At 57.9% G+C, this 14,104-nt stretch overlaps 1 protein-coding gene across 13 annotated transcripts in view; it reads left to right on the top strand.

The window, feature by feature from the left end:
* The window catches only part of SRRM3 (serine/arginine repetitive matrix 3), a 38,741-nt gene that overhangs the window by 19,328 nt on the left and 5,309 nt on the right, over positions 1–14,104 (top strand). The window contains exons 8-14 of one of the 13 annotated variants that reach the window (XM_064295922.1): positions 851–901; positions 1,487–1,591; positions 1,950–2,127; positions 11,831–12,210; positions 13,006–13,230; positions 13,330–13,467; positions 14,006–14,084. In XM_064295922.1, coding sequence (XP_064151992.1) covers positions 851–901; positions 1,487–1,591; positions 1,950–2,127; positions 11,831–12,210; positions 13,006–13,230; positions 13,330–13,467; positions 14,006–14,084 — 1,156 coding nt within the window. The other 12 variants (XM_064295923.1, XR_010323687.1, XR_010323689.1 and 9 more) reach the window with 12 other exon arrangements.

Here is a 14,104-nt window from a genome sequence, read left to right as displayed (position 1 = left end):
AGCAAAGTGGGTTCCAGAGCCCAAACCTCTGCCCTTCAGGCCTGCCCCCCGCCCACTCTGCTCCTGTGGGAAACACATATCCTCAGCCCTGGAGGGACTGAGCTGGAATCTGGTGGCTCAGAGAGAAGGGCTGACAAACCCACAGGGACTGAGGGTGGGGTGAGACCTTAGAGGCCTAGTCAGAACCTTCTCAATCCTTTTGTCAAAGGCAGAAGGAGCTGTGCTGTGGAGCCTGCCCCAGAGAGCAGCTTGGGGTGGGATGTAAGCTTTGGAACAGCACTCCAGAGGAGTTCCTCAGAAGCAGAGAGACTGTTCACAAAGGAAAGCATTTCTTTCCCAAACTCCTGGTGAGCTGGCCCAGGACTGGGACACAGTCTAAGAGGCCCCATCTGAGGGGGCCAGAGACACCAGAGGGCATAAATCAGGCATGAAGGTGCCACCCCCACCCCTGTTGCTCTTTGGAGGGCCTGTCCCAAGGCCGATACCAGAAGGCAAGGGAGCTACCCTTTATACCTGACCTAGAGGAGGCCTGAGACTGCCAGACCTGCCAGCAACATCCCCCTCCTTCTGGAGCCATGGCCACCCCACATATGGCACTCCCAGAGGGAGCAGTAGCAGGTGCCTGGGCAGGAGGTGATCATGGGGGCAGGACTTACAGGAGAAGGAAGGGCCTAGCCTTGGCCCAGTGAAAGGGACCAGAGTGGAGGAGGTGGGAAGCTGTGGCCCTGCCCACTGAGAGAAACAAATCTCAGATCTGCAGCCTGGGTATAGCCCAGCTCCAAGCTCAAAGACCACACCCTCCCCTGTCCTGCTCAGACTTTGGGGTCAATGTGGTCTCTGCTATCTGCAGATCTCGAAGCCCCAAGAGCAAAAGAAAAGAGAAGAACAAAGAGAGGAAGAGGTGAGCACCCTCTCCAGTCAGCCCCCCACCCCCTTCAAACACGCACAGCAAATGTGGACTTGTAGAAGCACAGAATCAGGCCTTAAAGATAGTTCATGCTGTCCCCCTTGCCCAGATGGAAAAACCGAGACCCAGAGAGGAAGCCAAGAGTCCCCAGTGGGTCAGTGGCAGAGCTGGAACTGGAACCAGGCCTCCTGTCTCCCAGCCCTGGGTTCTTTTAAGGTCATTTGGCTGAAGAGCCCAGCTTGGTCCTGTGACTTCCCCCAGGCAGGGCCACTACATATGGCTAGCAGGTCCTTCACAAAAGCACCGTCTGAGGGCCAAGGGAGGTCAGTGAGCCTCAGCGTGGGGCTGGAGCAGTCTAAAGAAAAGAGCACCTTTTCCTAATTCTCACAGATGGCCCAGATGGACTAGCTGGCTCTGTGCCCAGCACCTCCTTATGTGCCTGGGGTAGGAAGCCTGTAGTGTTGGGGGAGCAGGACCCTCCTGCCAGCCTTCGCTGGGGTTCCCGTGGGGAGATCCAGCAACTTGGGGCCCAGGGTGGGCAGAACTTGGGTACAGGCTGACTTCTCTCCCCTGTGTCAGGCTGCACTGGGAGTCCCCAGGCCGGAGGTCCCATCGCCACAGCAGCGGCAGCTCCCACAGCCCCTCCCTCTCCTCCCACTACAGTGATTCCCGGTCACCCAGCAGGTAGGCGCTGTGCCACTGGGGCTGGGGGGGGGGGGCGTGGGGGAGTCTAAGTAGTTCCAGCTTGGCTTTCGGCTGAGGTGGGGATGGAGGCGGGGGCAAGGCCAGTGGACAGGACATCAATTAATCAGTGCATGCGAGTTTACCACGCGACTGCTGGTCCCCACCGGGAGCTGGGTGCTAGGGTGGGGAAGGAAGGTTCCCAGACCCTGAATCGGAAATCAAGGCACGTAAGGGCTGGCTCCATCCAGGTGGTTTCCTTGCTGCGCCGGGCCTGGCTCTCTAAATGGGTGAAGGGCGGGAGCAGGTGCTTGCAGGGTGGGCTTCCCACGCCGGCTCCCCGTGTACCCCATCCCCTCAGGCTGAGCCCTAGGCACCGAGACGACGGGCGGAGGACGGGCAGTCAGCGGTCCAGCGGGAGCAGGTCGCCTTCCCCGTCCGGCGGCAGCGGTTGGGGGTCGCCCCAGCAGAACGGCAGCAGCGGGCGGCGGAGCGGAGCGCACGGGGGCCGCCCGGGCTCGGCGCACACCCCGCCCGATGTACGTACGCTTCGCTGTCCGTAGCATTGCCGCGCCGTGGGCGGCCGCCGGAGGGCAGGGCCGGGAGCGGGGAGGGGGGGGCGCGCACGCCTCTTTCGGGCCCGCCGCTTCCCCTCCCGCCCCCACCCTCTTCGCCCCGCGCGGGGCGTCCTGGCCGGGGAGCCGCGCCCAGTGCTCGGCCCGCGCGCCCGCCTGGTGCTAGTGTCCGGGCGAGGGGGCCTGCCGGCTCGGACCCCCTTGAGCTTGGCAAGCGGATGACCAGAGAGGAGTTGATTACTGTTCAGCCAGTTGGGCACAAAGCGTGGGAGGAACCCAGGTCTCCTGCCTGCCCCAAGGCACATTGGTGTGGGAGGGGGCTTCTGTGGACATTGGTAGGGGTCACAGTCCGGAGCAGAATTCAAGGGACAAGATCTCCCCAGGGTTGCACTTGGGCCCTGAACTGCCCCCTCCTCACCGTGCGTTTTTCCCACTCTGAGCCTTCCTCCTCCCCCTCTTTTGGACCCCTCCCCCATCTCAGTCCCCTTGCTGCCACTGAGCTGCGCCGAGGAGAATCTGTCCTTCCTACGCTATGCTAGCACGGAAGTCTCAAAACTTCCCGTGGACCCACCCCTACTAAGGCACCTCCCTGAGCCCGTTGCTCCCTCAGAGACTCCACACCGACGTCGCCACTAAAAGCTGTTGCAAACTGTCCTTCAGGAGGGGCACAGACACCTGGAGACCCACAGCTGGGTGCTGGCAGAGGGGCAGGCACTCAGCCTTCCCCAGGTGCAGGTGGGCTGACTGGGCCAGGTGGTGGGGGTCTCCCAGGCACCAGGGGAGGTCCACATTGTCTTTTGTCTCTTGGTCACGAGTACAGAGTTGAGGCCCCTCAGAGAGTGGGGGTGCAATACTGGCAGGGGAACTGGGTGGCCACAGGGGCCTTGGGGTGGAGTGGCCTGCAGGTTTCTCTCCAGACCCGCAGACTGCCCCAGACGCCCCAGCAGGGACTGGGGAGTTGCTCCTCCCCAGACCTCAGGTCTCAGCAGCAAACATGTACGTGTCGGTCAGTTTCATTTTGATTTTTGGCTGTTTCCTTTCACTTCCTTTCTTTTCTCAAACACCCTTCCTCCCATGGCCTCAGAGAGGAAAGCCAAGGGCAGCTGGCAAAGACTGTCTCACAGTTAACTTATCTGAAGACATTTGTCTCTACACCGTCCCTTTTGGACAGGGTGCCAGGCTCCTGGGCTCTGCAGGGCCTGGCTGGGTCATGTGGGGAAGATCACATGGTTGCCCTGGATCTGTCTTGGGACAGCAGAGGGCACACAGGTAGCTGAGGGCAGCCATGGTCAAGACTGGTGCTGGGCTGAATCACGGGCTCAGTGATGGCCCTACCTGGGCAAACCTAGAAGAGAGTGCACCCACCCCCACCCCAGGGACACAGAGCCCTAATGGTACAGTGCCTCCCAAAGACCTCACCAGAGCTTCATATCCTCCTGTGGCCTCCTGAGAGGCACAGAACCCAGGGTTCTCGTCAAGCCAGGACTGAAAGGAGGCCACTTCCTAGTCGTGGACCTCTCCCTGGTGGTGGAGAGCTGAGCAAATGCGCCCTTCCACCCCACCTGGGGCCCTAGACACATGCAGGCAAAATGGCCACAGCAACTAGCTAGACCCCCAGAGGACAGCAGCCAGGGAAAAGAACCTAGCCTTCGGCCTCCAGGAGGAGGGCTTGGTAGCACCCAAATCTGTCTCCCTCCCAAAATGGGACTCAATTTTCCATTTCCCTGGGGAGTGTTAGAGGAGACAGCACTTTGTTATACCTTTCACAAAACATAGTCCCCAAATCCTACCCCAAAGCTTTGGGCCCTGGGAGATCTGGGACCTGAGGGTATCCCAGGTCTCTCACTTGCACTCAGTCTCCCCTACTTGCCTCTGCTCTGCTCCTGGAAAGCCTTTCTGTGGAATTAATGAGGCGAGTTCTCCCCTCAGATCCGGGGAGGTGAGATGGGGGCGGGGGTGTCATAGCCTTTGCCAAGTAACAAGAAATGTCTTTGGGAACAAATACTGGGGGTGATATTCTTGGACGCTACCTTTTAAAAAAAAAAAAAGAGAGAGAGAAACGAATGGAAAAAAAAAAGCTCAACATTTTTTAACCCAGTCTATGTTTTTGTTTGTTTTTTAGCCTCCCATTTGAAACGTGGTAATATTGTGATTCCGTTTCTTGTTTAGCAGGCAAGGGAAGAGGGTGGGGAAGTTTACGTAATGTTTCCTGTTATTTTGTTTTTGTTTGTATTTCCTTTTTATTTTTGTTTTTCTTTTGTAATGTACAGAAATGCAAGCTATCTCTCTGTATTTTTCTATCTTCTATGTTGTTCTAGAATGTTGCTTTCGTGCGTGTTACTGTGGGGACCTTTCCTCGTAAATGCAGAGATGGTTTCTGAATTTCAAATGAACATTAATCATATACATTCCTCTCCCGATACTTATTTTTTTTCCTTTGTAATCAGAATTTAAAAGGGAAGATAACTCTAAAAAGACAGAACTCCCACATCGGCAGCTCCTGCCAAATCAGCAGCAGCAGCCAGCCTCTCAGTCCCAGGGCCGCGCTGGAACTGCCTCAGCTCTCAAATTAGCAAAAGTGGTGTCGCCTGTACTTCTGTGTCCTCACTTATAATGAACCTTGGAGAGAAGCCGAGAGACCCAGGGAGGGGAAGAGACTTGTCCTGCCCGGGTCGCCCAGGGAGCTTCCTAGGTCAGTGAACTTCGTGTGTTCCCTCAGTTCAGTCTAGTATAACATGGCTGAGAAGGATCCAGGAATCTGGGCATGGTGGGGACAGGGAAGGGGAAGCTGGTCAGTACCTTCAGTGTCAGGCCTGAGAGCCTGACGAGACCCTGCAGGACAGGGCTGAAGGCAGCTGAGAGTGTTCAGCTCAGGTGAGGGAAGGCCTCCAAGCCATAGGCTCCAGGCAACAGAAAAGGTCCAGACAGCAGATGTCTAGGGCATGCTCCCAGCTCTCTCAAGTCCCTGGCACTGGGCCTGTCCACACTGAGAGACCAGAACACAGGTGGGCCTCATGTTATACAAGCCCACTCTGTACGATTGCTGACCCTAAGCCCTCACGGTTTATATGTACATCGGGAAATGATGAGGTACAGAGAGGGAAGGAACTTGCTCAGGGTCACAGGACATGGGGTGGAATGGTAAGATGTGAAGCAGGAGACCTCATGGGACAAGCCCTCCCATCCAGTCTCCCCTGGTACCTTCAATGACCTCCCTCCAGCCCCCAAGAGCACAGACTCGTGCTAGCCCTGCTCTCCCCCAGGCCCAGCACATTGGCCAGAAAGGATGTGCAGAGTTGGCAGTCTTAGAAACAGGGTCATCTGCCTTGCTCCACCTGTCCCTGGGATTAAAAGTGTCAGGGAAGCCTCAGAGGCGACACCACTGGGCAAGAGTGACAGAGAAGTCTTGTGAGCAAGGTCCAGGGAAGCTTTCTGGCCCAAATTTCACCACATAATGGGCATCCTAGGGTGACCCCAAAAAGAGATGTCCATGGCACTCCCTAACCTGCCTCATCACAGGCCTCCCCGCCCATTCCTAGGAAAGGGCAGTGATCTCAGCTGGAGTCAGGGAGTCAGAAGAGGGGAACACCTTTGCATTTCTGCTAGGATGCTCCCCTTGTTTCCCAATGCAAAACCAAAGACAAGAGAAAGGGATTTTACTAAAATGACGCTGAAGCCAGGGATGAGGCTGAGTTGAGGCAGGATCAGCCCTCCAAATTGAGTCTGTGGCTGCCTTCCCTTTTAAAATCTCAGTTCCCCTTCCACCGCATCTGTCCTCTTGGATTGGCCTTGTAAACAGCTTTCTTCTGTCTGTCGGAATCCACCTTTCTCACTCTCTTCCTGTCTCTGTCTCTTGGTCTCTGTTTCCTTCTGTCTTTGTATCTGTCTTTCCCTCTTTCCCCCTCTCTCCCTGTCTCTCCATTTCTTCCTGTGTCTCCGTCTCTTTCTTCCTCTCCATCTCTCTCTGCTAACATGGACCTCTATCCTCACACTGCCAGCTCCTTGTTCAGCCCACCGTGGTTCTGCTTCCATCAACTGCTTCCTGCATGCCCTCTGGAGGTTTTCTGTGGTTTAAAGAATTAAGGAAAGCTTTGCTATTGCTATTGGAGCCCGTGGTTTTAAAAAATATATATATATATATATAGAAATGGCTGCACAAAAGCCCCTTCCCATCCCTAGGGCGACCGGAAAGCCACACTGGCTGCCGGCTCAGAGGGGGCGCACAGTTTCGAGTCACTGTCTTTCTCCCATTCTGCATTCCCATTGCGGAGACCTTCTTTTCTTTTTTATTATTGCATTCCTGTCCCTGACCACTGAGAAGGTAGGTATCCCCAGCTCAGCTGCGCGCTGCTTCCTCCCATCTCCAGATAAGCCCCGCCACTCTGCTTGGTTTGAATGTGGTTTTCTTTCTCTCTCTTTCTCTCAGTCTCACTCTGGTTGGTTTTATTCATCTCCCCCCCCCCACCCCTTTCTTTCTTTCTTTTCCTGACTTCTCATTTGTAACTTGCATTTTCTCCAAATGAGCTACAAAGCTGTGTTTCCTGGTTTGTCCTTTGGTTTCCTTGACTTTCCCCCAACGACGTTTCTGGTTCATTCTTCCCTCCTTTCCACTTTCCTGCCCCTCCTCCTCTTTCTCTCTACCCTTCCCCCGTTCCCCTTCAAGCCCTCTCTTTCTCTCATTTTGTTGTCCGAGTGCATTTCTGTGTGGTTTAGCGGTCCAAGGTCGTGTTCCCTTCCTGAACGGTATGCTACGGTTGAGCCGATTTCATTTCTGTTTCCTGAGCCCCTCACACCTGCCAGCCCCTGGGCTTTGGTTACCCCGCTGGCCTTCGGAGGGCCCACTTGGGCAATCTCAATGGCAGATGGGCCTCTAGGCCTCCAGAGCCTGGAGGAAGTCTGGCTGAGGTTGGGCATGAGGAAGGAGCCCCGTCCCACCCCCTTGGGCTGACTGGGCCAAGCCGAGCTTTGAGCTTCCATGGGTCCTTCCCTGGCAGGAGGATAGAGCTTAGGATCCCCTCAGCGGGGCTCTGGGACAGCAGCTGGCATCAGGCCAAACGTGTGAATCTTTTGGAAGTAATGATAGTTTAACTGAAGGAAGTGGGCTGGCCAGGAGCAAGTGCTGCACTTAGCAAAGTCTGAGGGACAATGTGGGGGGTGAAAAGGACTCTCAGCTCACCCACCACTGCCTGGGGCTCAGGCCTCTGAACTCTCCCCTATGACCCAACCCAGGCAGGGGCTCCCTCAATCCCTGGGTAGACCTTCCTATCTTCTGGATTTGAGCAGCTTAATGTGGTCCCTCAGTACAAAATGAGCAAGAAGGGACAGTCAGCTGGGGCCAGGCCTCCCAGGGTATTGTGGCAGAGCCAGGCCCAAGTCCTGAGATGTGTGACGCCCAGCCCAGTGCTCATTCGGCCACATTGAGGGTATCAGAGTCAGGAGTAGACCCTCAGGGACCCCATTTTCCCACCCCTGCCCCTTTAAACTGCTTTCTGTCCTGTCTGAAGTTTGGCAGACCAATCCTCCCGAGGCTCAGTGGGCCAGCTATACTGCCTCCCCTGCCCCAGTGTTGACCCCAGAGGCAGGTCCTGGGGCGTTCACCTACTCAGAACATTCTCCTCAGCCTAGGTGGTGCTGGGAGGGCAGGCAAGGAAGTCGTTCCTCAGGGAGGGAGATAGTGCTGTTGGTCTGACAGGGGAGACTATCCCAGCCTGAGGTCAGAGTTGAGGCCCCGCCCTTAAGGAGTGCCTGAGACATTCAGGGAACCAGAAGTGAGAGGCTTGAATGCTGAGCTGGAGGGAGCTAGTGGTCTGAGCCCTGACAAATGCTTACTTGTTTTTGTCCTTCAGAGTATTGGGATCTGGTGAGCACACCACTTGCCACTCTCTTCTGCTGTCTTTACCCCTTGACCCTCAAAAATGTTTTACAAGAGTGAAAGGAAAAGATCAGGTAGCAAGTGGCACCCAGGAGCGTAGGGGCTCCTGGGAGCAGGGCTGAGGCAGGCGAGGTTCTCCTTCACTTATTCACTCCCTCATTCATGCACAGGCTAACAAGCGCTTGCTGAGCACCGCCTCTGTGCCAGGCTACCTGGGTGTCCCTGCCAGGAGAGAGGCAGGCAGGCCTGGGTCCACGGCCCTCACATCCCAGGCTGGAGGACCAACCAAGATCACTCAGCATGATGAGAGGGGAAAGCTCAGGCGTAGAAGATGGGCACCCCTGCTTGTCGCAGTAGCTCCAGCCCTAGCATAGGTCTTGGCCCAGAGTCCATATTGAATGAAGGAATGCAGAGTTCTGTGGGATCACAGAGGAGCACACCTGACTCGGCCTGGGGGTCAGGAGAGGCTTTCTGGAGGCGGCAACCTCTGAGCCGAGGGTAAAGACACAACAGGCATCAGCCAGGCAGTGAGTTGGGATTTGCTTCCAGGTCCTGGTTCCCAGTTTTAGCACTCTGCCCACTTGCCTTGCTGCTTCCCCTAACCAAAGGCTTCTTGGAGGAGGGATGCAGTGACTCCTTGGGTTATGGGTTACTATGCATAGCCTCCTGAGGCACCCACTTATTAACCTAGTTCTCTTTACAATCTTTGACCACCCAGGGCTAAGGCAACCCAGGCAAGAGGAGTGGGAGTCACAAAGAAAGAGCATGTTTCCTGGAGGAGGTGTTTGGAGGTCTCTGGCCACCACAGTCCTGTCCAGCTGTGAAATCTCATGGTTTCTAGGTTTGGCTCTTCCCTTAATTCCTGGGACGAATGAGACCCAGCCAAGCTGAGGACAAGGCTTGCCCTCTGGCAGGCTCATGGTGATCCCTTCTTGAGAGCTCCTGTATGGATGGGTGGAGAGGGACGTGAAACTGGCTCTAGGAGCCTCCCTCCTTGTCCCTCAGGGAAGGCTCTATCTGCCACCCTACCCAGAAGCACCTTCCTTCCATCCTCTGCCATCCTGACACTTGGGGGATACTCCATAGGGCCTTCCTGCATTGCTTTGACCCTGTTGGACTGTGAAGGGACCGCAAGTCAGTTGTACTCTGAAAAGAACTTCCAACCCCGACACAGGCCTATCCAGCAAAGACCCAATGTATTCCCATTTTACCAATGGGGAAACTGAGGCCCCCAGAGTTAGATCACCTTGATAAGGTCCCACAGCAAACTGGCAGCAGGACTGATTCCAGGGTGTTCCATTTTGCCCATCACTATCATCTTGGGCTGTGGTAGGCCAGTTGGCTTGGCAAGGAGGTGAGAGGGAAGTGAGGAAGTGCTTGGACATCAAGACATGCCAGGCAGGGAGTGTCCAGGCCAGCACAGGGGATCTGGGCCCAGGGCTTGGACCTGAATGGTTAGAGGTAGCAATATAGTGGGAATGAGTATCCTTTTTGTTGAACTGACCCTTTTTCTTCCTAACACTCCCACCCTACTTCCAGCCCAAGACCGTAGGAAATAGAGACAGTTCTGTAGGGCCAATGGGAAGGAACCTCATTGACCCTGGTCTTCCTCTTCCATTACCAGGCCCTTCTCTGAATCAGAAGTGGCTGACTCAGATCCAGATTCTGGCTTGGAGCCAAGATTTGCATCCAGGTCCTTGTTCCCAACTTTAGTACTCTGCTCACTTGCCTGACTGCCTCCCCTGACCAAAGGAGCAGGCAGAGTCTTCTTGGAGGAGGGACGTAGCAACTCCTTGGGTTATGGGTTACTATGTGTTAGGTCCTGAGGCGCCCACTCACCCACCTAGTTCCCTGCACACTCTTTGACAACCGAGGAATAAGGCAGAAACTGGACATTTGAAGAGCCTGGTGACTTCTTTCTCATTTGCCTCTTCTGAAGGAAAAAGGGTGCCAGCTAGTTTTGCCCTCTCATCCAAAAAGCGTTCCAAAGGCTGGGGTCTGGACGCAGGCCCTTTTCTGGGACTCCTGGGTTTGGCCCTGGTCCTCGTAACAGTGTTTCTTCCTCCCACAGCAAACGGTATTGAGACCCTAGTAGGTGGCAAATTCTGTGATAAAAACTGAGGTTAGAGCTGAATCCGAACCAGATCTGCACTGGAGGAGGTCAAAGTCAAGTTGGATGGGGGAGATGACAAGTGCAATCAACTGTTACCAGATAGAGACCCACAGACAGGAGGGGCCAGTCTGTGGAGGGAGGGGGATGGGAGAGGGTGCTGGGGGCGGGAGGATGCAGAGAATTCTGGCATATTTGACCCGGAGGAGACATTGGGAAGCAAAGCCCCACCCTCTCATTTTGTGAATGGGGAAACTGAGGCCCAGAACGAAGATGTGACTTGGTCAGCATCATTCGGTGAGGTAGTGGCAGGCTCAGACTCCTGGTTCCCGACCAGGGCCCTTCTGACGGTACCTGGTGCCCTTTCTGGTTTTCTATATCCCAATCCTTGTGTCCTAACTCTGCTTTTGGAAAAACACTTGATATCACTATCCCATGGTCACCCAAGAGGTGCCCGCTCAGGCCCAAGGAGCCGGGCGCTGCCAGTCCTTCCTCCAGAGGCGGCGTGGCCTCCTCTCAGGCCTAGAATGGGGTGGTTGCGTTTTTCTCTCTCTCTCTCTATCTCTCTTGCATTTTTGTGAATCTAATGATGAACTTATGCTACCACACTTTTCCCTTCTTTTACACACCTTACCTACTAAAGGAGGAAGTGCCACTTTATTGGTAAGTGGACGTTAACCAAGAGGGAATTAAAAATCAGAACTTTAAAAAAAAAAAGAAAAAAAGAAAAAGAAAAGAGAGAAACAGAAAGACAGTCGGGTGCTACTGACAGCTCCACAGCTCTCTGCAGGGCCGGAAAACAAAGAAAAATGTTAACAGAAAAATGTCAGTTCCCCAGGAGATCAGACATTGTTTTTTGATTTCGGTATCTAATGACATTTGTGGATTTTGTTTTTGATTTCTGTTTTTCCTCCCTTTCTTCGGTTCAGTTTTGAGTTCAGTTTGTCCCACCCCGCCCCACCCCCATCTGTGTGCCGTGTGCCCCTCCATCCCCTCGACCACCCCATGCGCTGGGGGGCCAGGCCTGGCGGGCTGGCCCTGGCCCGACCTCCCGGCGCCCGCCCCTCTTTTCTCTGTGCCGGGAATCGTTCGTCCCATCGGGGATGACGCAGCCCCGGTGCCCATCCTGGTGCCCCCTCCCTTCTAACCACCCCCCCTCCCCCCACCGCTCCGTCCCTCTTGTGTTTTGCATGCTGAGAAACTTGCATGAAGCTGCACTGTTGAGGCCAGAAGGTGGACACTCAGGAGAGGCAGAGGCAGGGCAGGCGGGAACGTGTGTGCGATGCTCCGGGACTGGCAGCCTCCGCCGGGGCCCGGTGAAAGCCCCTTCTCCTTCTCTCCCCCCACCCCACCCGCCCGTTCTGTCACCCTCAATCTCTGTTCCTATTCTTGCTCTTGTCTGTCCTCTCTCTGCCTCTCTTTTTTTCCTCTATCTCCCTGTCTCCTTCTTTCTGCCTAACGTCTCCCTGGCTCCACTGGCGTCTCTCTCCTCTCCCTGCCTCTCTCTCTCTCTGTGTGTCTCTGCGCACCTTTCTCTTCTCTCGGATTCCCAATCTCCTCTGGTCTCTGGATCTCTATTTCCACCTCTCTCGGCTTCTGTCTGTCCAACTCTCCCTGTCTCTCCGTCATTCTCTTCGTCGCCCTCTCCACTCCCTCCGTGCCCTCTCTGCCTCTCTCCCCGTCAGAAGCCCAGCTCGCCCTCGCTCAGGGCCCGCGACAAGGCGGAGGCCGCGGCACCCACGCCGCCCGCGGGGGGGAAAGAGAGCCCGAGCCCGCGCTCGGCGCAGTCGTCGCAGGGCAGAGGAGGCCGCGCCGCGGGCGGGCCAGCCAAGCGACGGCGGCGGCGGAGGCGGCGGCGGCGGCGGCGGCGGCGCTCCCGCTCCTCGGGGTCAGCGCCCCGCCGCAGGGGCCGCCGGCGTGCCCGGCCCGCGCCCGCCCGGGGCTCGTCGCGCTCGCTCAGCAGGGCCCGCTCCAGCAGCGACTCGGGCGGCGGGGGCGGCGGCGGCGCCCCGGGCCCTGGGCCCGAACCCAGCTCGGAGCGAGGCCACGGCGGACATGGGAAACGGTGAGCGCGCTCAAACCGGCGAACCGGCCTGCAGCCCTCACAGAGCCCCCCGACCCCTCTGCCCCCACTCAGCCCCTCCCCTCCCTGACCCCGCTGCCCCCCGAACCCCTCCCCTCCCTGACTCCTCTGCCCCCCCGAGCCCCTCCCCTCCCTGACTCCGCTGCCTCCACTGAACCCCTACCGTACCTGATCCCTCTGCCCCCATTGAGCCCTTCTCTTCCCTGACCCCTCTGCCCCCACTGAGCCCCTCCCCTCCCTGACCCCTCTGCCCCTCTGAGCCCCTCCCCTCCCTGACCCCTCTGCCCCCACTGAGCCCCTCCCCTCCCTGACCCCTCTGCCCCCACTGAGCCCCTCCCCTCCCTGACCCCTCTGCCCCCACCAAATCTCCTCCCCTCAGCGGTCCCTCTCCCTCCAACCCACTCCCCTCACTGAACCCCCATCCTGCCACTGATCCCAAGTCTCTCCGCCGAACCCCCTCCCCTCCTCACAGATCCCTCCTCCCCCCACTTAGTTCTCTCCTCCCCCGCACATAGCCCTCTCTCCCCACAGAACCTTCCCTTTCCCTCACTGATCCCTCTCCTCCCACCCCACAGTCTCCTTCTCCTCACAGAGCCCCTCTCGCTCTCTCTCTCTGCTCCCTCGGGGTTCCGGCCCCATAGAAGCCCTCCCTTCACCGCCCCCCCTCACTGAGCCCTTTCTCTCACCCCACTTCCCCCTCCTCAGCGTACCCCCTTTCCTGTCCCCCACGGGGCCTCCCTCCTACGCCCCGCGCCCTCACCACGACCCTCCCTCCAGGGCGAAGGAGCGGCCAGCGCGCGCCCGGCCTGCCAGCCCCTCGCCGTCCCCAGGCGCGCACGGCAGGCACGGCGGCCCCGACGGGAAGAGCTCGTCACGCAGCCCCGACGCCCACCCCCGCTCGTGGAGCTCCAGCCGCTCGCCCTCCAAGTCCCGCTCGCGCTCGGCGGAGAAGCGGGCCCGCAGCCCCAGCCGCTCGCCGTCGCCCAAGAAGGCCCTGGGCCGGTAAGTGCTTCCTCCCCCGGGACACCGCCACGCCGAGGCCCGGGAGAGCGGGCGGAGGCCGCACGGGCCCGGCGAGCGCTGACCTCTGCCGGCCCGCAGGGACAAGGACGCCGAGGGCCGCGCGAGGCACGCGGAGGCCGAGGCCGCCCGCGCCCGGCGCCGCTCCCGCAGCTACTCGCCAATCCGCAAGCGGCGCCGGGACTCGCCCAGCTTCATGGAGCCGCGGCGCATCACCAGGTACGGGGCGCCCCGCGGGGTTGGGGTCCCTGGGGCCAGGGCCGTGACCTGGGTCAGTGACCAAGAGACCTCAAGGGGAGGGCTTCGGTGCGCCTCCAGGACCTCCTTGGAGGACCAACTGAGCCTGGCGTAGGAAGGGAGGGAGCTTTGGTGAATGGAGCGGGGATAAGGGAGATGAGGCGGGGTTCAGGGAAGGGAGGAGAGCCCAGTATGGCTTGAGGGCTCATTGAGGAGGCGCTCAGAACTGGAGATGTCCAGAGAGAGGTAAGGGTACTCCGAAGTGGGAGGGGGCTAAGTGAAGGGGAGGGGGCTCAGAAAGACGGAGGGGAGGAGCCCTCATGAAGGGAAGGGTCCCCACTGAGGGCCTGAAGCCTCCTGGAGGGGAAAGGGCTCTGTACTTGGGTTTGGGTCTGGATGGGCGTTCGCAGACATGGTGAGTTCAGCTCTGGAAGATTCCAGCTCTCCCCTCCCGAGCCCCTCCTTCCCTCACCACTTTCAGCTCCCAGCAATGATGTCTCCTTTTCTTCTTCATCTCAAGGTCCAGCCTGCTGAGTGGCCTGTGGCCAGCCTGGGGGCCAGGTGGACCCCCTCTCCACAGGCCTCCGGGAGATGCCCATGTGAGCTGACCTGGCTCTGT

The sequence above is a fragment of the Loxodonta africana genome, chromosome 12 (assembly GCF_030014295.1).
Source record: "Loxodonta africana isolate mLoxAfr1 chromosome 12, mLoxAfr1.hap2, whole genome shotgun sequence".
NCBI lineage: Eukaryota > Metazoa > Chordata > Mammalia > Proboscidea > Elephantidae > Loxodonta > Loxodonta africana.
Note: the sequence above shows the minus strand (reverse complement) of the source record. Positions and strands in the feature narration are given on the sequence as shown.